This window comes from Triturus cristatus, chromosome 3_2 (genome assembly GCF_964204655.1).
Source record: "Triturus cristatus chromosome 3_2, aTriCri1.1, whole genome shotgun sequence".
Lineage (NCBI taxonomy): Eukaryota > Metazoa > Chordata > Amphibia > Caudata > Salamandridae > Triturus > Triturus cristatus.
Genome location: NC_140584.1, coordinates 894,534,298 through 894,558,290, shown reverse-complemented (window position 1 = coordinate 894,558,290; position 23,993 = coordinate 894,534,298). Strand labels below are relative to the sequence as shown.

At 46.2% G+C, this 23,993-nt stretch overlaps 1 protein-coding gene across 1 annotated transcript in view; it reads right to left on the bottom strand.

Annotated features, from left to right (window-relative positions):
- SHPK (sedoheptulokinase) overlaps nt 1-23,529 on the bottom strand; it is a 221,557-nt gene extending 198,028 nt beyond the window's left edge. The window contains exons 1-2 of the mRNA XM_085649321.1: nt 23,459-23,529; nt 23,085-23,351 (exon numbers count right to left, since the gene is read on the bottom strand). Coding sequence (XP_085505447.1) covers nt 23,085-23,234 — 150 coding nt within the window. The 5' untranslated portion in view covers nt 23,235-23,351; nt 23,459-23,529. The remainder of the gene's footprint in view (nt 1-23,084; nt 23,352-23,458) is intronic.
- Between the last annotated feature and the right edge of the window lie 464 nt (nt 23,530-23,993).

Genomic DNA, 23,993 nt, shown 5'->3' with positions numbered 1-23,993 from the left:
GTAAGTGTACACATGTGGACACACATGCCCTAAGAGCCATGTGTTCCCCACATGTCACTTTGAACAATGCACTTGTGTGCATTTTTCAAAGGGTTTGCAAATTACCATCAACTTGGAGTTGATGGTAATTTGCGATTCCTAAATGCAAAGTCACATTTTAGAAATTTGCTACATGCATCACATTTAAGGAATCCCAAATTGCGATTCCCTAAATGCATTCGCAAATTAGGTAATCGTAAAAATTGCGATTAACTATTTTGCGAATGCAATGCCTTTGATGCTTCGGACAAAGCATTCCATTCGCAAAATAGTTAATCGCAATCGGCCCGTTTGCGACCGGTAAAATGCTTGATGGATGTGCCCCTTGGTGACATATTTAGGAAATGAAATGAGAGGAAGAGGTGTGGAGCCCAAGGCATCTTTGGTTGAGTCAATTATGAATGCTCCAGCACCATGTAATAAGGACGAAATTAGAGTGTTCTGAGGGATTTCAGAAAATCTATGCTAAGTATGTGATGAACTTCTCTAGTAAAACGTTTTCCATTAGGCAAATTTTAAAGAATCAGTGTGAAATTAAATAGTCTGATGAATGTCAGGAGGCCTTTCAGGTTATACAAAAATATATATGTTGTGCACCAGCCTTGCAGGGTTTGGACCCCAAATTGCGAAATGTGTGGTAACCACTGATGCAAGTGGCAAGGGATTTGATGCAGTGTTCACACAATTTGATGGGGAAGGTAATACATTTATAATTGCCTTTGCTTCATGCTCTATCATCCCCACGGAAGATAAATATTTATTTATTGAGAGAGAGGCCCTTGCATGCGTGTGGGGCTTAGAAATTTTTAGGGCGTACATTTGGGGTTCACATGTTACTCTGCATAGAGACCACAAGCTGTTGACTAGAGTGTTAGCCATGAAATGAATGTTATAAACACATCTCCGCATCTGGCTCACATGTCTATCAAGCTGCTTGATTACAATTATGAGGTGTGTTATGCACCTGGTGTTAAAAAACGAATCGCTGATTTCTTAGGCAGAATGCCGATCCCGATGAAAGTCTTTCCAGAAGAAGAATTATAAAATTGTTGCGTACCACTAGTTGGTGGTGTAATGAATGGTATCCAAGAGTGTGAATGGGAAGAGGCAATTGATAATGATGTTGTGTTGCAAAAAAATCAAAGATGGATCAAGGAGGGTTGACTCAACAAAAGGAATGTGGAAAGAGACTTACGGATATACTAGGAGCAGAGAAATTAACTCTCATTGGAAAATGGAAGAGCTTTACATGTCAGAAGGATTATTCCCACCGAATGCTTGATTTATGTCATGAAGGACATATGCGGAGAACAAAAACAAAAAAACAGAGTTAAATATCTATATTGGTGGCCGGCCCGAGATTTGGCTATTGAGAAAACAGTTAGAAATTGCACAGTGTGCAACAACTCAGAAAAGACGCATGTCCGGATCAAGCCACCTTTATTCCCCATCAAAAGTCCAGATTTGCCTAGGGAAACAATTGGCTTGGATATTATGGGTCCTCTTCATTTAGGAGCAAAACCCAAGTATGTTATTGTTTTGACGGACCATTTTGCCAAGTGACAAGTCATTGAGGTGGTATTCAAGGTGGATGCTCAGTTGGTGGTGTGTTTTTTGGATAAAGTTGCTCAGGTGGTGGTGTGTTTTTTGGATAAAGTATTCTTAAGGGAAGTGTTGCCCAAGGTGATCATAATGGATAATGGACCAAAATTCATTTTTGAGGTGTTCAAGTCATACTTGAAAAGGAATGGCATTGTGTGTACATCTATGTATCATCCCGCTGTCAATGATGCTGTTGAGCGCTTTAGTAGGGTGCTTAAAAATAGGATACAATCAGCCAAGGAAGCTAGGGTATCCAGGATTAAAGAAGTGTGGCGGACTGATGGGCTTATAAGATTACACCATGTTGGTCCACTAGTTTTAGTCCATTTGAAATCATGAGAGCAGGACTTCCTCCACGAAGGACAATGTTGGTTTGATGTCCGAGTCTAGGATGAGTAAGTAGACTCCTTCTGGGGTAAAGAAAGAGTTGTCCAAGGCTCAGAAAAATTGTAAGGATTACAATGATAAGAAAAACAACTGTAAACAGGTGTGGTGCAATCTGGTATGCGATTGGGTGAGAGTGTAAAGGCCTGGTTTACTTAAAAATGGTGAAGGAAGATTCTTAGAACCTTTAAGGGAGTGTGGAAATATACCTTTTTAGGGGTACACTGGTGCAGGGTCACCGTTTTGTCCACGGGTTCAAAGACCAACAAAATAGAGATCAGCACTGGAGTTGGAAATAAATAACATGTTTATTACATTCATGAGTGGGACCACATCCACACAGCACTCTTAAGTGCTGCCTGAGGTAGTACACCAGCTTCACAAACCAGTGCCCTTTTATACAGGTTTTGTGAAGTGTAAGCACGTGAACAGAAATAGGGAGAACAAGTTTTAGAAGTAGTTTTCAGCAAACAAGGGCAGATGAATAACCACTTTCTCAGCAAAGTGGGAGGGGGAGCAGAAGTGCTTATGTCAGCAGTAAATGATTGACAGTTAACAGGTGTACTGGCAGCTACAAACTCTCAGCATGTACATTGCTTTTAGCTGGGTCAGGAAGTTAACTAAAATAGATAGCACAAGCAGAGTGAAAAGACGAAAGAATTATGAAGGAAACTTAAATATTACACGTTTTCCAAAGGAGGTTAAAGAGCTTTGTAATGTGCTGAGTGATGGTAAAATGTGACAATGGAGTCGCATTTCCTAATACAAAACTGAGAAAAGGATGATGTGTGGATGATGACTTCAAACAGTTTAAATTGAGAATACTAATTGGTTATTTGGGGAGGATGGTGTGGTGAGGCAAGAGAATGTTGGAGGTAGTATGGAACAGGGTGGTGATGTGGACTTTCAGGAAGAGGTATGACCATCTGCCTCATCTGTTGTCAATGATGTCAAGGGTAGTAGGATGGAACAAGGTGGTGATGTAGACTGTCAGGAGGAGGCACAACGTTCAACCTCTTCTGGAGTGAAGGATGTTAAGTTGGAAAGGCTGAGAAAAAGAATTACTACATCAAAGTAACTCCAGGATTTTGTATGCGATAAGTATGAGTTGTTTAGTGTACATTGTGTTTTAGTTTCTGGTAGGATTTTTTATTTTGGAAGTTGGATTAAAACTGTTTTTTCCCTTTAATGAAGGGGGTGTTGTGATGTAATGCTTCAACATGAAGCATTTGTTTAATGTCCTTTATGTGACTCTAAAGCCCTGGTTGCATTCCATGGTGTGAACACTCAAGGTTGGAATTTGGAATGTGGGAGATCAAAAGGAGGAGAACAGGCTTACTTGAAGTTTTCCCAAGATACTTCACAGGAGCAGAATGGTGATATTTCCCAACGCCTCCTCGAGCTTCCCTCCAGACTCCCCAAATAAACTCTAGGGAATATGAAGAAACTCCCGAGGGGGAAAGGGGTATGGGACAGAGAAGAGACAGCCTGGTCTTCATTTCTTCTGGTGTCTTCTAAAACTGCTATTCTTGTAGTTGTTCTATGCAGTATTCTTAGCTCGACACTAGAACACAAAATATGCACATTACTACAGTCTAAGCTGAACTTGACATTTACTATACCTTTTTTTACCCTTAAACTACGTACCGTCTAAAGACTAGGCTATAGCCTCTCTTCTTGTGTAGTTATTATGTGGATAAGCTACCCTATCTCTTGTAAGGAATGTGGTTTATTCTGTGGAAAAAATAACACACTAAATGATCTTCGAGTTGTTAATTGTTGTGATTAAAGTATTTCAATAACTGAACTAACTGTACCTTTTCTTTCTTCTTTGCAGGTAAGTAATATTAACAGAATTCCACTAAGCAGGATACTCAGGTAAGCATTCAGAGAACAAAGACAATTCTACGTACAACTTGGTATCTATAATGAATTTTCTGATAGTTCATGCTGGGCAATAATTACAAAAGAGGAAAAACCATAAATGCATCTAGCGTAACAGATATTACAGTCCTTCTTGGTACTTGCGTGGCTGACAGAATCTCTGCTGCGCCGTCAGAATGACAGGAATGCGGCTGACAACTACGGAGCTGACCAAAACTCAGAACTGAAGCTTTTTTCTTCTTTAACAGGAAACAAACACCCAGCGAGTATTTCAAGACTAAACCCTGCCGCGAAACTCGAAAAACGCCTTCACTACTCTGGCTCTACTCGAACGAAAACTCTAGCGCCGTTTACACGTAACGGCCTAGAGTGAAGTGTGAACAGCTGAAGAAGAGAGCGAGCCTCAGCTGTGCGGAAAGCCTCGCGCTCACATTAGAAAGGCTGTAGCGCTGACCTTGACACTAGCAGCCATCTTGGTGGACCTCGCATTAACTAATGCGGTCCAAGACGGGTTAAACACTGTAGCCCCCACTGACTGGCCCCGAATCTTGAACTGAGGGTGCTGATTCCTGACACTCCCTCATGATGCTCCTCCAAGACTTGTTGGGCCCTTAATTAATAAGGACATTACTCAAACAACGTATTCTTCGTCTTTACTACATCATAGATGTTACACTAAGTAAAGGCTCTGAACCCAATGTTCACCAGTGGTGGCTGCTGTAGAACGGGGGTAAAAAATAAATTCACTTACCTGTTCACAACACAAGCTTTTAGTCGTCATCTGCTCTTCCTTACTCCCGGAAGCAGAAAGCACCCAGGTGCCCCTAAGCCAATCAAAACGCTGCTGTCACTATGGTCTGAGCGCCCTGGTTTGGCGCTCAAATGGGGACTGCAAGCATGTGCATGATCTCCACCTAGGCTGTGTATTACAGCCCGCTGGAGAACATGCTAATTGCGCATAACTGTTTGGCCGGCCCAAGACGGCCGCCCAAACCGTCATGCGCATTTAAGGTGCATACAGCACTCCTCCTCCTGCACGGTGACAGAAACCCAGCCCCGCCTAAACGGCTCTGTTTGTTGCACTGCTCAGAAGCAGTGGGGCGATGCTCCACTGCCTTAGTTGACGACCCGTCGCTGATGTTCATCCAGAGAAGTTTTAGTTCACTTTAGTGTAAACATATATGTTTGTTGACTTGTTAGTAGCCCTGAAACACCTACATGGGGGTTGGAGATCAGTCAGGGGGAGGGGGTGGTATGTTCTGGACAGAGGGAGTGTGGAGTGGAAACTGTTGATACATTTTGTATTGTTTGGTTGACTTGCCAGCTATCAGAATGTAGGCAACGGTTTCTGTAATCTCAACTCTTGTACTCTTGAATAAACAGATTTATCAATACAAAAACAGTAAAGTATGGCTAGCTGCATTGTCACCATCTCAGGAACAGCAGCTCACTCCATGTGTTCCAGGACCCCTCATTATCTCACACTGTGACACATGCATGCTTCACCCTGGTTTTCCTACCACCCTCTCAAAAATAATTTAAGATGCAGGAGGTGGAGCTCAGGGCCAAACAGACATGTCTGCTCCAAACTGAAGCGCTGGCATGGTGCCGAGTCTCCTCTGCAACTTGCTGACCGAGCTGACCTGCCTGCATCACACAACTGCGGAAGTGGCTCTCCATTAGTGGGTGCCTAGAGACCTTTATTTGAACGCCCTCCTGGAGGGCTAAGTTCTGCCTTGAAACCATGCAGGAAGGCTGCGTGACAACTCTGGAGGGGACAGTGGAGGCAAGTTCCTAGAGGGCCATATCGAATAAAGCCACCATCACCCTTCTCCCCAAGGAGAATAAGGGCTAAAGTGTGCTAGTTATCGGCCCATTTCACTGAATAATGTGGACTTAAAAATCATTGAAAAAATCCTTGCGACACAACTGCACAAGTTATACCCAATTGATTAATAAGTCGCAAGTAGGGTTTGTGTCAGAACACCACTCCCCTAACTACTTCCGGACCTTTGCATATTTACTCTGAGAAACAAAGAATAATATTAAGGAACAACTAGCTTTTCCTTAGACACCGAAAAGACATTTGATCACATTGAACGGTCATACCTCTAATACCAAAATGTGTCTGGGTGAGGATTTCATAAGTAAAGTCTGTTTGTGCTGTGATTCTCCTTCAGTTGATGTTAACTATGTAGGCTTTATGTCTCACTTTTTTTTTCTTTTCATTATGGTAGAAGTGTAGCTAATGGTGCAAACCCATCGAGTGCAAAAAGAACAATTGATGGACAGAATGCAGAACAATGTCATACATTCACCCCAGTACAGAGATCTGGGTCTAAATCCATCGTGTTTTTGCTCACCATGCCATTCCAGTTTGGACCCAGCCATATGCAAATCAGTCTTGACCCTGCGCCCAATGGTAACAGTCCAGCCCGAACTGCCAGGCCAGGTCCTCCCTGGACTGGAAACAAGCATCCTAGGACCGGTTTCGGGCTTTCAGCCCTCATCAGCCAGGATAGCTTGACTCTAGTGGCATCAATTGTGTGTCTTTTGCTTTCTCGCCATCGAGTGTCATGCATGGAGCTGATAAAGAAATAACATTTAACAATTCGGAGAACGTCCCTTCCCTCCACCCCCCCACCCAACCTCACGACCCATCTCGCAAGGCAGTAACCTCGTCAACCAATAACCTAATGTATCTTGTAAACATATTTTTTGGAAATACCAATTCTCAAAACGATGCATAGTAATCTGTGAGTTTAACAGTGTGCTACGCACCTAGGGGGGAATCAACGCTCCAGAGGTGCCCAGCAGTATCAGGATAGTGCGCAAAAATAATACTTATACTGTCGCAGTTGTTATGTTAGATCAAATTATGTCACAATAGCGCTGCATCAATAAAAGGAAAATACCAAAGCCAAATGCAGGGTAAACATAATGTTCAGCCATGAGAAAAAAGTTCAATACCGGCAACAGAGCCGCTGTTGTGGGGAGGGGGGGGGGGGGGGGGGCGGTGGAAGAGACAGTCCCATCGTCTCTCCGTCTGCGGTCTTATAAGACTTGCAGAACGCCTGGACTTCAGTGGGATTGTCAAAGATGCGGGACCGACCATTGATGTCGACTCGTAGGCGTGCAGGGTACAACATGCCATACCGGAGACCCAAGTTTCGCAGCATTGCCTTAACACCAATGAACTTTCGATGAGCTTCCTGGACCATGATCGTAAAATCCAGGAATAGCAACACAGTGGAGCCCTGCCACAACAATGCACCCTGCTCCCTGGCCAGCCGTAATGCAGTGTCCCTGTCTCGGAAGTTCATGATACGTGCAATTATCGGCCGAGGTGGGCAGCCAGGATTAGGACGGGGGCCTAAAAGTGGTGCGCACGTTCCACCACAAAACCAGGGGTGAAAGCCTCTTTTCCAAAGATGTCGACTGGTAGCGCTTCCGCAAATGTGTCCATCCTTCCCGTGTTCATCGACTCTGGGACCCCAATAATGTGGAGGTTGTTGTGGCGGCTGCGCGCCTCCAAATCTTCGTTCTAAATGACAATGTCTTTTAGAATTTTTTCCATGCAATCCAGTCTTTTTGTTGATTGAGCAGCCCCGTCTTCTAGGTCAGATATCCGCCCTTCCGCGTTATTCAACTCGCTCATGGACGTCGATCTTGGCTCCCAACGCGTCCAGACGTTTGTCAAGAGTGTCGAACCTGCTATCTATCGACTTGAAGCCGGCTCTGAGTTCTGTTAGTAAATCGGGGAATGAGGAGACAGTGTCAGGAACAGTGGTCGTATCGTGGCCACCCTCTGCCATGGTAGCGCTGCGGTCCTGTGCTCTGTCAGTGGCAACGGGGAACAATAACACCCTTTGTTTGGGATCCTTTCTGCCCATACCTGTGTGAACCTGGCGTGGGGAATCGCAGGCCGCTAGTGAAAACAGCTATCCAGAAGCAGGGATATGGCGTGATGCATTAGTGCCAAGGTGGCATAGAATAAGCACAGCAGCCCACAGCTTGCAGTGTGAGGGCCACCGTCATACACATAGACCGGGGTCCGCTTTGTCACCAGGTTGTCGCTGCTGGTGACCTTTGGATTGGCAATGTTATTGCGGCGAGAGAGACACTTTGCAGCGGGTTACCTTCAGTGCACAGCCACACCACAATACAGTACCCAGGTGACCCAACAAGGTAGGCCAGACGCTGCTGTCTGTTGCTGCGCAATCTGGGATACCGTTTTCCCCAACAGTCCTTATGGTCTCAGCTGCCGCACCAGTATTTGGCTCCACCAGGGCAGGTTATGATCTTCCGGTCTCCTCTGCCGCTGCGGTATAAAGATGAATCAGCGCCTCTATTTCAATGCCCCAGGCGCCCAAGGGTGAGGCCTCAAGGCAGCTGCCACTCCGCTGGCAATCCGCTAAGTCGCAATGCTGGGCCTGCAGTGTCCTCAATGGCTCATCCCCCCACCATCTCCATGTGCAGCCGGGGGGCTGCTTTCTTAGCGCACCCGAGGACCCTGTCACCCCAGGGGCCTAAGGGAGCGTCAGCAATGGTGTACGCAGCCCCCCGCGTATGCTGGTGTAAAGAGGGGGGGCCGGCGACGGCAGAAGCAAGCGAGAGAGGGGGGGAGGCAGTCGGCGTCTCACTCAACACCGCAAAGGCCATGAAACAGCAATTACAGTGCAGGCTCCGGCGGGAGTCGCAGACTGGGATGCGGTCAACGGCAGCACGGAAGCTCCAGGTCGTGTCGCAGGCCGAAGCAGGCTCCTCTCAATCCAGCGTCCGGAGCAGTTTTCAGGCCGTTGCGGGCAGGCTCAAGTCATAGAAACAGCATCACTGGAGCACCGTCGGTGGATGGTGCAGTGCCTTGTGTCAAAGCGCAGTAACGAGCAATGTGAACGGAGACAGACGGATGTTACTGTAGCAGCCGAGCGGAGCTTCAATGCTGCGCTGCCATCTTGGTCCGCGGCTCGGCCACGCCCCCTCCTGTCTCACATTTTCAAGATCCATACAGGTACCTGTAGAAGTTAGACTTCTGTTGCAGTAACCCTCCCACTTTTTGCCAGGTTTCTGATGCACTTTTACTTGATGTGCCCTAGATCCCTGCCAATCATGGTTCCCAGGGCCTGTGTCCATTCCCCAAAACTGTAAATTTGTACCCATAATTGGCACATCTCTGGCCACAGGTAAGCCCCTTGTAAAAGGTACCATGGATACCAAGGACACTGTGACCAAGAAAGGCTTCTAAGTCCTGCAGCACCTATTGTGCCACCCTTAGAGAGCCTGCACCTTGACATCCACACACTGCCATTGCAGGCTGTGTGTTTTAGTGCAGAGAAAAGTGAAGAGTCGACATGGCACACATCCCTGAGTGCCATGACTGTAATCCACTGCTTGGAGCCTAGTTAAGTCATCCTTCTAGCAGGGTGCAATAACTCACAGATGAGGGTACAGTGGCATGAGCCCTGTAATGCTACAGTGTCTACGTCCATTCATGGACATTGCAATTGTCTTAAAGATATAAAGAGTATATGGTCTGGAAGTTGGTCATTAGGAACTCCACAGCTCCATGATGCCTTAACTGAAACCTGTGATGTTTGGTAGCAGAATACTCAGCACATTAAACCCACACTGATGCCAGTGTGGGATGCAATGTAAAATGCACTCATAGGGCATCTTAGAGATGCCCCCTGGAAAAAACGACCGGCCCTGATGTGGTTCCTGAATGGTTGACAACCGTTTGCCACCACCAAACAGGTTTCTGGACCCCTGGGTAGACAGCCTCTGATCTCTGGGTCCAGAAACAAAGCCCATCCTGGGCAGAGGCGTCATGCCTCCTCCCCCAGGATGGGCTGGGTCGGCAAAGGGGGGAAGCTTCAAAGGCCTGCCGCCTTTGTAAGCTGACCTTGCCTTTTGCTGCCCCCAGCAACTGGCTCCCACCAGTTCTGACCCCCACTTTGGGCGGTAGAATCGGCAGGAAAACCAAGTTAGGCGGACAGGTGTACCCACCTGTGCTAACCCCACCTCTCAGGTGGGGGAGACGAGGTGAAGCGCACATCTCTGTACCCTCCATTTTGAAGATGAGAGCACCCAGCCAGAGAGAGGCTCATGCCCCCTCCCACTGGAGGGTGGCACAATAGGGGGTGCACCAACTGTAGTAATTAGGGGCGACCCTGAACCTTGCCTCCTCAGATTTCTGCAACCTATGAAGAAGAAGGACGGAAAAAGTCACACAGCAGAGGAGACTGTAGGGTAGAACTGACGAGGTCCCAGCCCTACCGGCCTGTCTGCAGTTTCCAGAGATCCTGCGTCAAAAGTCAACTTGTCCTGCAGGGAGCGACCTCGAGAACCCCTGGGAGGACTGACTGCTTTCAAAAAGACCGGATCTCCTGTGAACAGCAGCTCTGTTAAAAAAAAAAACTTCAAAGAAAGACTCGGAGCCTGCTGAGTACAAAGGAACTCGACACTTGGAACCACCACTGCACCCGTCGCCTAGGACCGGAGTTCAAGTGGCCCACTGGTCCCAGCGAGGTCCCTCAGCACTCCAGGGTCCATGTTCACCGTGGGTTAACCCCTCCAGGACTCCCCGACATTTCCTGCAGCCTCTGCACTGAGACACTCTGCAAATGCAAATGGCCCATTAAAGGTGAAATCCGACCTTAAAAGGCATCCTACATCCGGCTGCCCTGCGCCCTTGAGAAGAGGACCTGAGGTGCACCAATGTGCACGAGCACTCCAACTTACCTGCCCAGCTGTTGGTTCTTCCTAGAAGATGTGGCTTCCGAACCCTCCTAAGCATCCTGCACCCGGCTGCCGCTAGTGGTGTGGACTTGGTGCCAACCTGGGACCCCCTTTGTCCTGATTTTAACCCTAGGAGCATGGCTCCCACGACTGAGTGGCCTGCCCGTGAGCAGCCCCCAACCGAAGTGCCCCCTATCCCTATTGGCAAACATTGGGCCTCTGCACCCAGCCGCCCTAGTCGGTGGTGCGATTTGAGTGCCTAACTGGACCTTGGATCTAACCCCCAAAAAACCACTCTCGCAGGTTGTGTACTTATCTGTAAACCATTAACATTCTTTTTCCCATAGGAACCAATGTTACCAGTTTTGTTTCTAACAATGTCTCTGTTGAACTATGTTTTGTATGAAAGGAAAGTAACTATGTATCAAACTAAAAAGTGTCTTACTTACCTTTCCATTGTAGGATCCATAGTGTGATATCTAGGCATATCGCCCCGAGTAGTCGACGTAATCCAAAAGTCATCCAAAAGTACTAATTTCTATGTATTTTAAACTGTTTTAACCCCTTCGGTGCCACGCCCTTTCCCCCTCCTGTGCCGGGCGTTTCCTTAGTGGGCGGGTTTCATGACGAGATAGTCTCGTCATGGGCACAGCGCGACCGTGCTCCATGACGAGACTATCTCGTCATGGGCACAGAAGAGGTTAAAAGCAAATACAAACCTGTAACAATTGCAATTTCAACCACAACTGCATTTCCTTGTAAGTTTTGCATTTGAAAGTATATTTCACTTACCTGGGCCAAGTCCTGCTTGGTTCTACAAATAAAACAATACTAACCCAATTGGTTTGGTTTCTGTCTCTCAGTGTGTGCAAGCAGCCTTGATTGAGTGAATACTCAATCAAGGCTGCGGGTACTCACATTGTGGGCTGACACCGGAGCAGTGGGCCTTCGTGTACCGCACACAACTTCCTATAACTTGACCTTCCATCAGTCACAACTTTCATCTCCGCCTGAAACGCGAGAGAAACCCTAATGTAGGTACTGCTCGAAGTCCACCTTCTTGGATGTCCCAAAATGCTCCTACCGTCCATTTAAATACTACACACCAGCCCACAGCTTACTTGAGACCGTAATTGCGTAGCATTCCGCACATAAGCTTTTGGGTATCCCCCCATTCCTTCACAGTGAGGCTCTATTGAGGTATAACACAGGCTGGTTGTAGCTGACAAACCGGTCCACTGGTAATCTTGAGACGTGAAGGAGCTGAAACTAATTGACCAAGGGGCATATGTATCAAGCTAAATTGCGATCGCCAACGCTAAAATTCACAGACTTTCAGCGTTGGCTATCGCAATTTAGCTGTGTGCAATGTATGGAGAAAAAAAAACACTCGCAAAATAAGGAATCGCAAAATTTGCGATGCCCTATTTTGCGAATGCATTTAAGGAATCACAAATTGCGATTCCTTAAATGCAATGTAGGAAGCACAGAAGAATTGCGATTTGGCCTTAAGGAATCGCAAATTACCACCAACTTCAAGTTGGTGGTAAGTTGCGATCTCTTTGAAAAGTGCACTTTTGTGCATTTTTCAAAGTGCTATGTGGGGCACATACATGCCCTTAGGGCATGTATGTGCATCACATGTGCATGCATACATATTTCAGGGGTGCAACAGGGTGTCCTTTTGGCACCCTTGCAACCTTGAAATTGCATTCTCACTTTGCGATTCTCTAATTGGCAATCGCAAATTGAGAATGTCTTCCCATTCATTCCTATGGGCCTCCTTGCCCATAGGAATGAATGGGAAGGTATTCCTTATTTGCGAATCTCAATTTGCAATTTGCAAATAAAGAATATGTAGGATTTGCATTTTTTTTTAGTAAATCCTACATACATTGCATTTTGCGATCCTCTAATTGCAATTCTCTAAAAATCGCAATTTGAGAATCTCAAAACTCTTTTTTGATACATATGCCCCCAAAATGTTTTGTGATGGACTGTCATTCCAGACTCTAACAGAAGAATTTGCTCTCTTGTTTGTTTAGTGGTGGTAACACCGACAGTTAACAATGTTGGTGGCACACTTGGCCCCCACCAGTGGTGCTCCCAACGTCCCCCATCTTTAAAGACTTGGACTCGATTCAAGGCAATGGTGTCTGGGCTCTACGGAGTCCTTATTAAACATCCCCACTCTTAGCACAACTAGACTCGCCTGACAAATGCAGTGGAGCGAACTGTGATTTATACCATATTCTCTGGTTCTGTCTGGCCCTACAACCTTATTGGATGGAGGTGGGATCTCACCTTAGATGCTTAGTACCCTCTCCATTGTATCCTCTCCACACCTAGCTATTCTATGCAATATATCCGGCATTCCGTACCTGATTCTACATAGTCACTGCCAAAATAAACATACTTCATCACTGGCGATTCCATCGTCCCACATGCACTAAGTGGCTCACTGAAATGCACAGAGTGGCACAACACGAAAGGACCACCTACAAACTGAAAGATAAAATTGACAAATTTGAGATGGTTTGAGGGCGCTTTCTGGCGTTGGAAGAGAGGGCCCCTTTAATCCCATCCCTATTCCTCCCCTCTCTCCTGAATCATTTCAGTTCTTCTCCAGGGAAGTACGACATGTTTGCACCACGTTGCTTGGTTCATGGAATCGCTTTCTCTGACACAAGAGACCCATATAAGTGGGCATATTCCTCACAAGGAAGCCACCTTGAACTTTCTTCTTTTTTGCCCCTCTACAAGCGGTGCAGGATCTGGCAATAGGGAACCCTTCATTCGGTGTTCTGTTCTAGTTTCTCATCTGCATTGCTAAGAGTGTAACGTGGCATTATCGTACTATCATATTACCTTACTATGAATAGATGGTCCAGGACTGGGCCAATGAGGATGGCCTTTCTCTGCTTCCATTATTATTCATGGTGATTGTAACCTTTTGCAATAATTGTTCTTTTTATAAGTATACAAGTACACTAATGCTTGTTTGTATTGCATTCTTGAATATCCAAATAAAGAAATGTTGCAAATAAATAAATTAAGATGCAGGGTCCTAGTCTCTGCCATATGCGACTCATCCCCTAATGTTCTTGACGTGTAATCAGTTAGGTTACATTACATCTGACGAACCTCACATTGGCTTGCTGTAGAGAAACAATTTAAAAAAACATTTTCAGAGCCCTTAATTTCTGAAATCTTACCATGAGCTGCTCTCTTTTAAACTTTAATGCCAGGTCCACAAGATGGCTTCATCAGCATTCCCACTTCAGCATGCATAGGCTTAATGCCTTCATCTTTTCCTCTGCACCAATCACGTTTGTGCCTCAATCCAATTAAAATATGGCTACTAATTACGAGACTCTAAGTTTGCCTTCAGTCCTTTTGCTAGGTAAAATCTGCTACAAATTTCGTAGGAAATTTTGAATTTTGGCACCTTGCAATAGGGGAAAATATGCAAATACTGTAGTAGTCCCATTCGAAGGTCTGGAAATCAGAATGGTACCGAAACAGTGCATCCACGGGGGCACTAGAGAGAGCGACTGCCGAAAGGCCGCACTCTTCCGGTAAAGCTCCTTGCACCATCCAACAACTCGGTGGTGCCTGGACACATCTAACCCAGTTGCTTACAGGTCTGTTGAGATCAAACATGCAACGCCCCATTGTGTGTCTCAGCCCAGGCAGCTGTGGGCTCGGCTGGGCAGTGTCTGCAGTCTTATCTCGGCAGGCCCAAGTTTTTTCACAGGTCTTTAAAGACCATTTGCACATTTACATACATTTTTGAACTGCTTACTCAGCTTTTTTTCTGGTTCCAGTACCCCATGGTCCCCACTCTGCCTATTCCTTACATGTGCATTTTACATTTACTGCCATAGTGTGAGAATGCATTTCATGAAAATAAATATAAAGTAGGATTGGCAAAAGAAAAATGCCAGCAATGTGTTTTTTAAAGAGCCTGCAAAGACCTCGCCTTGACACTAAATAGGGTGATAAATAAAGAAGTATGTATTTATTTGTAAAGTGACTTTTCTCTCTTTGTTCCCTTTAATTATCAGTCATGGAACACAATTAAAAGTGCTTTCTATTTCTATTTGCTGTTCGAAGTACGCACAGATATGTGCTGAATACAGCTTTTGGAAACTGCTTATTTTTGTACAGTCTGGGACATCAAATAATGAGGTGGCAACCCTAATCATAAGACTAGAAGTTTGTTGTAGGACCAGCACATTATTTATTTCCTCCACCCTTGATCCCTGATTATTGGCATAATAGCAACAGTTTAACTTATATCTGAAACCCTACGCAGCCTTTAATAACATGCTGAGTTACTTCAAGTGTCTGGGAATGCACCCTGCATTCAGACAACTCACTCCTCATTCTCGTCCTTCACGCTCACCCTGCACTCACAGCGATCACAATGCGACAATGAGGAGTGAGTTGTCTGAATGCAGGGTGCATTCCCAGGCACTTGTAGTAACACAATGCACTCACACTGATCACCATGCAATCACACCATTTACCCGCTCACCCTGCACTCACAGTGATCACTCTGCACTAACAATGCACTTGCGCTGTTCACCCAGAACCAAATCCCGCAGTCACACGAGCACACTACTCACCATGCATTCATGTGACAATTCACTGACTTGTCCCCCTCACTGCTCAATCTGCAATCTCAGTCAAACAAGCCCATCACTAGCCACAAAGTTATTCGTCCCTCTCTGCAATTACATCTGCACCCAAATTCATATGGTCACCTTGCTCACCCTGCAGTCACTCCTCTTACCCTACTCACACTGTCGCATCGCTCACCGTACACTCACATGGGCACTCCTGCCACCCACACAGCGCAGAGGGTTAATGTGCCTATTACAAAGAACATGTACCATGCACATCCCAGAACTGAATGTGAGTAAACTATTAGTAGCGCAACAATAAAATAAAATGCTTGTCAGAAAGGTGCTATAGAGAGATGAGCTGCATTGGTGCATTACTGGTGTGTGGTAGTGAGGAAAATCATGGAGAAAGAGGAAATGGGGGAGGGGTGCCAATAAAACACTGTTGGACCATGTGCGACAAGTGGTAGGTCCAGCCCTGGCAGAGAGTGTTAGCCCCCCCCCGCACCCACCCAAAGTTCAGGTCTAGTTGCGCCCCTGGTTGAGATGCAGTAATACACAATCAACAACATATGCGAGGAAAACAGGCAGAATTCGGCGCACAGGAGCCAACAGACAGTGGCTCCACGTACAGAGGGCCTTCCGCATGCATCCAATCTCGCGCAAAACCAGTCTCTAGAATGTTCCTCCTGCTGCGGGGAGAGAACTCCTGTGAAAAGTGTACTGAAGCACCCGCTCGTGGGCAGGGCCATAAGGAGTGAGGAAGCTGCCCTGTGGACGCCGGGCTGTGAACCAGTGGCAAGTAAGGTAGGCAGCAAATGTAAGAACGAAGCCTGGACGCCTGCTGGAGTAACTTGAGAGGTGTTGGAGGTGTCTACAGTGACACCAGTGAGGGACGCCCTGTGTCCATAATATCTGGGGGGTGCCCTAGACATGAAGCTGAACAGCAGGGCAGATCCAAGGTCCCTCCCATGTAGCCTGACTGTGGAAGAGAGAGCATAAGACGGCACGGCCTCACTGGTAAGGAGCCCTCAGAAGCAGTTGTGGGCAACAGCGGCCTCGAATAAACCCAGTTAGGCTGCCCCGGACCAAGAGAGGGAATAGGAGATCACACCATCATTGCCACATTTGTGTCTCCTTGACAGGCGCAGGGAACAAAAAGGACCTGTGCTTCAGGCCAAAATTGTGTGGGGGTGCCTTGGGCAGCGAGGAGACCTTCAGTCCTTGGGCAGCGAGGAGACCTTCAGTTCCTTGAACAGTAGTGGGCGGCTAGACGGAGTCCCCCCTGCGAATGGAAGCTATCCCCGAGGCATTGGAGCCGTCTTACACGTGACCAATGGTGGCCCAGAGAGGACTCATTGATGTCGGCTCGCAGAGGAAAGCAGGTAATGCAAAACAAAAGGATCCCTGAATGATTCTCTCCTCTGGGCCAATAAATGTGTCTGACCAAGGCGGCAATGGACGCCTGATCCGGCATAGAACACATTCTCCCCTGAGACTATTGGAAATTCTTAAGCGCTGACCAGGCTGACGGGGACCCTGTCTGCAGGCAGCGAGCAAAAGCCATGTAGATTTGGGGGCGCCACCATCCCACTGACTGGGCTTGTGCCTGAGCGGTTGCTCCATGTTGCGTGGGTGCTCTTGTTTTGACCCAGCATGCGGGGCTTTGATCTGATCATGCCCCCGTGTACGGACATTGATGCAGAAATAAGAGGGAAAGGTGTGACCGCTACCTAACGTGAACAACTCTCATCCAGCCAATGGGATCCTAAGGTTGGAGTGCACCAGTGAGGAATCTACCGCTCCCAAACAGGACAGGCTTGGTTGTGTCGTGCCATGGATGGTGCTACTAAACCACAATCTAAGCTGCCATTTGAATCCATGGGCTCAAGCAAAGCTTTCACCAATGACTCTGTGGCAGATAAAGCAGCGCCCTCTCACATGACTGAGCTCAAGGTGGAACCAGACCTCAGGATGCTTTTGCTGGACATGACACATAAGTCTGGTAAAAATCTATTCCAAGATAGACATGCCCGTAGACCATCTAGACCTCATGAAAGAGAGATTGGATGGCACCAAAAATGTATCCGCCATCTGGAATTATGGGTATAGGACACTGAAGACAGCACTCTTGGTCTAATAAGAAACTATTCGCATTGAGAAAGTACAGGAAATTATCAAAGCCAAAACGAAGACATGAAGGTCCGGTACTGCCACAACAACCTCTGAATCTTGTCGTTCCCGGAGATTACAAACATGGGGAGAATAGAAGATTAAACTGATTGCATGCTCAAACAGATCTTCCAAAGCCCAATTCACCACTATATTCTCGATAGAAAGAGACCATACATTGCTGGGCACAGGCCCCCTACCGAGTCGGCAGCCAGCCCCATCATACCTCTGTACTCAACTTTAAAAATCGGGACCTGGTCCTCAAGTTTGTCACGAGTAAAAGAGAGCAAAAGCACTAAGGAAATACCATTCCAAACTACAGGGCTGACTAGGCATGCTACATTAAACACACCTCACAAAAGTCGAAGAGAACCGACTGCAGGACAAATGGCATGATATAAAACCTGTGAGCTCCTACTCCTCATATGCACATAGGGTAGCTATCATAGTAAGGAGGAGAGTGCTGTTACACCAGTTAATAGTCATGTCCAGAAGGCAGTTACATAATCCTGCATGCCCAGCTCAGTAGATGTACCATGACGTTAGTAAATGTTTACCACTACAACTGTGATGAGCCGGTCTTTTAATCAAGACCTATACTCCAAACTCTTACAACCAAATATGCAAATGTACTGTGGGGAGGGTATTTCAATGCTGTTCTAGGCCCAGTACTTCACCAATCAGGATGCTCTTGCTATCTTAACCCACAATCAGCCAAACAGGTGCTTCACATCATGATCGATAGAGTGCTAGTGGACGTCTGGCACCATATATATCCTGTGTGCGACGGCACCTGCTATTCATGAGGCCGTCCCATAATGATTACTGTCTGATCACTAAAGATTTATGCAAATGGTTCAAACATATATTGTACCTGTCAGAACACTCTCAAGTTCTGTTGGAATTCCAAATTCCAGACCTGAACAAACCCATATTCACATGGAGACTACCATCTGATGCTCTACAGGACCAGTGGTGTGTAGTTCCTAGGAATCCCCCAGGACCTGCGCATTTTGGCTGACCTAAACTGAGGGCTTGGTGTCTCGACCGCTTCCGGACACCCCTACAGAATATGTCAGCCGTTAGACCAGCTAGCTTTACAGTGCCACTACCACCCCCCTGTATCTTAAAGTGGTGTAGGTAGTCTCTGGCAACCACTGAACATGACAACCCTGATTCCTCAGGGATCTTGGAAAACAGCACAGTACGTTTCGCTCAGACACTCGTGCTTGCTAACTCTCAGAAAATACACAGGATGGCGATTAGAACGTTTCAATAAGTATTTATTGATCCAGCGTCTGCTTTGTGTAAAACATATGTGCTGCGACAATCAGGAGACAGAAGCAATCAAAAGAGATTGCAAGTACCAATATAATGAATAGTAGATACATTTATAGAATAGTGCTAATAAGATGAACATAAGCAGTTCAGATAAAAACAGTAGCACTCCCATATTCCTAAAATGCACACCCTAAGTAATATGCCTAAATATGCCTAGCCTAGACCTGTATGTGTAGCATGTATATGCATATAGATAAGTGTATCTGTAGCCAAGAAACCTCCAGGGAAGAACCAGCCCCCTCACATGATGGTTGAGAATCAAGGACCCCGTCTCTGCTTCGAGGACAACACCCCGCAAGAGATGTCAGACCGCTGCATGTCAAAGATCAGCATGCAGGACCCCTTGTCAGCTTGGAAGGAATTCTCCTCCAATTTGTAGGGGGAAGCGAGGGTCTTTTATACTAAAGGGGTCACTGCAGGGTTTTTCTAGAATCAATATGTGTTTGAAACAATCATGGATGTTTTGAAAACAATCATAAATGGTTTGAAAACAATCACCAATGCATTTCTAAACAAGTGCAATCATGCACAATTGACTGTTGGCGAAGGATGAAAAAAGTGGTGACCCTTATACAGAATAATTCTGGTGTGCCTGGGGAAATGTTTATGTACGTCAGGTACAGGGATTATGAGAGAGTACCGAGAGCCTGGTGTTGAAGAGACAGGAGCAAGCTACTAAGTAAAAGGTCACCTGTTTAGAATCGTTATTATTGTGTGGATGGGACAAATGTATATAATAGGGGTATACATGACAGGACTAGCCTAAAGGACATGACACCATATATTCAGGGAAGGCTTTAAAAGTTATATAATAGACCATTTTTCTCACAACAAGGGTTCCGTCCAAAGCTCCTGCACACTATGGGAGACCTACAAGATTGCTGCTAGGGGTGGCTGCATTGCTAAATGTAAATGTGTTTGTACTTATATAGCGCACTTCTACCCAGGGGTCTCGTAGCGCGGTATTCATACCGCTGTGGAACCCTTCCTGGTTTTCCTGTGAGATGTCCACTCCTCGGCACCCCCCAAGGTGAAGCCAGGCATCCTAGCGCTGTGGGGGCCGTTGTGGAGATTAAGCAAGCTATTGCCCAGAGTTGCACAGTGGGGCCCATGGTTAGAATAGGCACCGAGGTGAGAATTATCAGGTCCGGGGAAATTGAATCCAAGAGCCGCCGAAGTGGGAATTGAACCCTGGTCCCAGGCCAGACCTCTGCATCAGGGTCTGCCGCTCTAACCATTGAGCCACACTTCTCCACAGCATTCCAAAATACATAAGTAGTTGACTAGATAGGCTAGTGACAGATCAAGGCTCTAGAAGAGAATCTCCAAGGACACGATAAATGAACACTTGCACAAATTCACTCCAAGCTAGATTAATTTTGCAAGACTGCAGAAAGTGAACTTAAATTCCTGTGCAAGGAAGCCAAGGGCAGATCATATGGGGAGGGTGATAGGACAAGCAAAACTCTTGCCAAGTTAATTAGACGCCTATGGCCGAGCACAGGGATCCCTGCCCTTAAACACCATCTTAAAAACAGCTGTATCATTTAGGAAACCATGACGACCAGTACTCCCCCTTATCTTGCAGACAATCTCAATCTCTGGTGGTTCTTGGCACACTGGCAGTTGGGAGACCATCAAACTATAGACTATGATGTGTAAAAAGGAAAAAAAAGACAGTATGCCTTTTTCATCTTTGTGCTCAGCATCTGGAACAGCATCCTTGAACCCATCAGGGCCACCCCAGAGCTGCTCAAATTTATAAAACAGTTCAAGCTCAACCTCTTCAAAGACCACTACATCACTATGCATTAACTGTCCACAACCCAGCTCCTGTCCTAACATTTGTAGACTTTATGCTTGTCTTTGTACAGCACTCTGCTGCCTTTTGGCAAGGTTTGCACTATGGAAATACCATATACATGACAAAGGTATAACAAATTGCTCACACTGCTGGAAAATGAAAAATATGTGCTCTGGTAACACACATTTGTTCAGGGTAGTAGCCTCTTGCTGTTTAGGAGTGGGGCAAAAAGATTTGTAGAAGTCAGTTTACAGACTGCCTAAGTTAAAGGTACTCAAGGAACCCATCCTGTCAATAGTACAAGCACATCTCAAACGGGCAGCATACTAAGCTAGATTAGCAACACTAAAAAATAGCAAATAATGCACAGTGCGAGCACTTCTCATCAGGACTGTTGTACTAGTAACTGAGAGTGATACTACTTCTTAGTAGAGCTGCAGTGCCTTCAGGCCTCATTAGGAGGCACCAGGTTCACGTGCAGGGATACAGAAAAGCCAGACTCTCTGATTTTGGTCTTTATCTCCGCACCTAAATCTGGAGATTGCAAGATATTTCTCACACGGACCCAAGAACGGTGGATCCAAATCTGCAGGTTTTTCCTTTTCTGGAGGAAATGACAGACCCACATCAGGTTACAATTAGCATTTCCTTGGAGTAGATGATGAATGTGCACAGGTGCTTTTTGGAGGCCTGATGTGCGGGTGGCATGGGCCAGGTGGAGCGGGAAAAATGCAGATAAAGAATGGGGAGTGATCCCTAATGATGCAATAGAATGTGGGTGGTAGTGGGATGCCACAGCTGGCAGGCAGCTGATGAAAAGTCCAGACTTGCAGTCTTTGAGCCTAGAATTATCAGGTTCAGTTATGTTTTCAGTTTCGAAAGTGTTCATCGAACAGAAGGTCGTAGAAACAGGATGTGTTAAGACCTTAATAACAAGCATTAGAAATGCAAGAGGTCTCACAAATCCTTTTGAGTTAGAGCTATGGGTGTTGTAAATGGCAATGTCTTTTACCCTTGTGTTATGGGGTGTACTACAGGGGAGGAGAAAGACACTGGAAGGTGAGTCATAGAAGCAAAATAACCCACTGAAAAGCAAGCTTTTGCGATTTAAGCTCTTCTTAACCAATTAGCAGTGATGGGAAGAGTCAAACCCCATAAAGTACATACAACAGATCATTCTGCAGCGCAAGAGCTGTAGGCTCGACCTAAACATGAGGTCAACACAGGACCTATGTCAGAGAAAGAGACGGAATGGGAGGGGTGCCCTGCAGGTTGAAAAGGCAGCACACACAATCGACGGTGCCAGGGTCGGACTGGGGAACAAAAAGCAGCGCTGGCAAAAATGCTCAAACCAGCCAACTTCCTTTTTTCCTCGTGAAATCTCTTTCTCTCCTTCCATCCATTTTCACCCTCTTTCTCGCTCTTCTTCCACTATGATCAACTTCTCTCTACCTCCAGTGCTTTAAATGAGCAGGTACTGGCTTGTACTGACTACCTGCACTTCATTAATATGAAATGGACCGTACCTCCACTTCTCAGCACTTCAGCATTACACTTAATGGAAGAGTACTGGTACTACTCAGGAGCAAACCGGTACTCTCCAAAGTAAGTACCAGCACTTTTATATTTTCATTTAAAACACTGTCTAACTACCACTCTCTCCGTCTTGAAGCCTCCCCGTTCCTGCTGCAATTAAACTCAGGAGTTGGGGCAGTGGCAGAGGCATCAGGAGCCACCCTGAAGATGGGGCACATCACCAAGTGGTGCTGTGATAAAATATTTGTTTCTGTTGTATCCCTTTAACATCATCTCATTCTTGTATTTCATTGTGTACATCCCTTATGGAATGCTTGTTGTTCCCTGGTAACTTGCTCCTCGTGAGGTAGGGGGGGTTCTGGAATGGATTGTGAGCAGTTGGCCGAGGGAGCAGCTGGCAGACCATCAAGGGTCGTTGTATGTTACCAATAAACATACTTAATCCATACTGTGGGAGTCCTGTGTTTGCAAAAGTTTCCATATCACTTCAGAGCTACAAAAGAAAGTGCATTTTTTGTGCTTTATTTAACCTCTTGTATATTTTAAAATATCTGTACAGTTCAGGTTTGTTTCTGTTTGAAAAAAATTAACACCCGTTCTTTTCAAACTCAGCAAAATTGTCACGCAGTTCACGTTGCAAAATCCTCTCACGTTGCAGTCACAGAAAGAAAAGTAATATCAATTTGTTAAAAGAATAAGCAGCAATTTGTCAAATGACAAAACTTAACTTAACACCGAGGTCACTGTGACAAAATAAAAACAAAATTGTAAAGGCATCTTTGGTACTCGTTCACCTTCTGAACTTCAGCATGGTTAGTTAGGGGGTGCAGTAGCAACACTAACTATCCCTCTTCCATGCCCCCCAACTTCTTTCAGCGCCCTTGGACGGGTTATTCTACCTATCTAGTAGTTCGCTCTGTAATGCATGATCCTAACCTACCGCCCCGCCCTCTCACCTCAGGGCAAAGGTTGCTGGTGGTCTGCGCATGTGTGTCCTTGCAGCTGCTGTTTATAACGTCACCGGAGTCGATCTCGAGCAGTACGGCCTTGACAGAGGTGGTTCCCAAATCTACTCCTAGTACCAGGGGTAAAGTACCGGCTTCCATGTTCCCAACCACAGGGTACCTCTATGTCAGATAATCTCCTGCGGGGTGACCGCGGTCCAAAGGGCGGGACAGGCACAAGATCCAGAAAAGAGGAGGGCGAGTCCTCTCCGGAGCCACCTGTGATAGAAAGAGAAGAGGGACATATTTAACATAATGCCGCTGGCTCAGCGCAGTCGTGCAAAAAAACAAGTATCTCTGTAGTACTAGCCTTTAAAGCGACTGACCTGCATCGCCACAAGGTGTCACATTATCTAACCTAATCAGGTATGCAAAAATGTGTTTCATTCTATTTTCTCTCGGCCACAGACTTCGCCACGCCCCTGCTAGCACATGTAGCCAATCGGGAGGATGTTTGCGGCCAATGGGCTTGTACATCCTCCTAGACAGGCTCAGCTTCCGACAGCATGCGAGATTCTGCTTGGCTCTTTCGCTGCAGTTTGGCCTTAACCCTGATGGCACCGTAGTAGGGAACGTTTAGTCTCCTACCTGGGACAGCTTCTACGGCTGCCAGGTTGGTCTGACAGGTGTCTGTCCTTCCGCCTCACCGCGAACAGTACAGGAATGTACTCATTATGCGTATGGAGCGGAGCGCATGCAAACATTTTTTTTAAATACACTTGTGCACGCTGTAGCCCTTACTGACTCGTGTGATAGTGGAAACCAGGCTCCTCGTGGTACAGTTTACTTGGCTGTCCAATTAGAGATGGGCGAGCCAACAAATTAACAGGGTGTCGAGTTTAGGGGCTGGTTTGTCTAAAC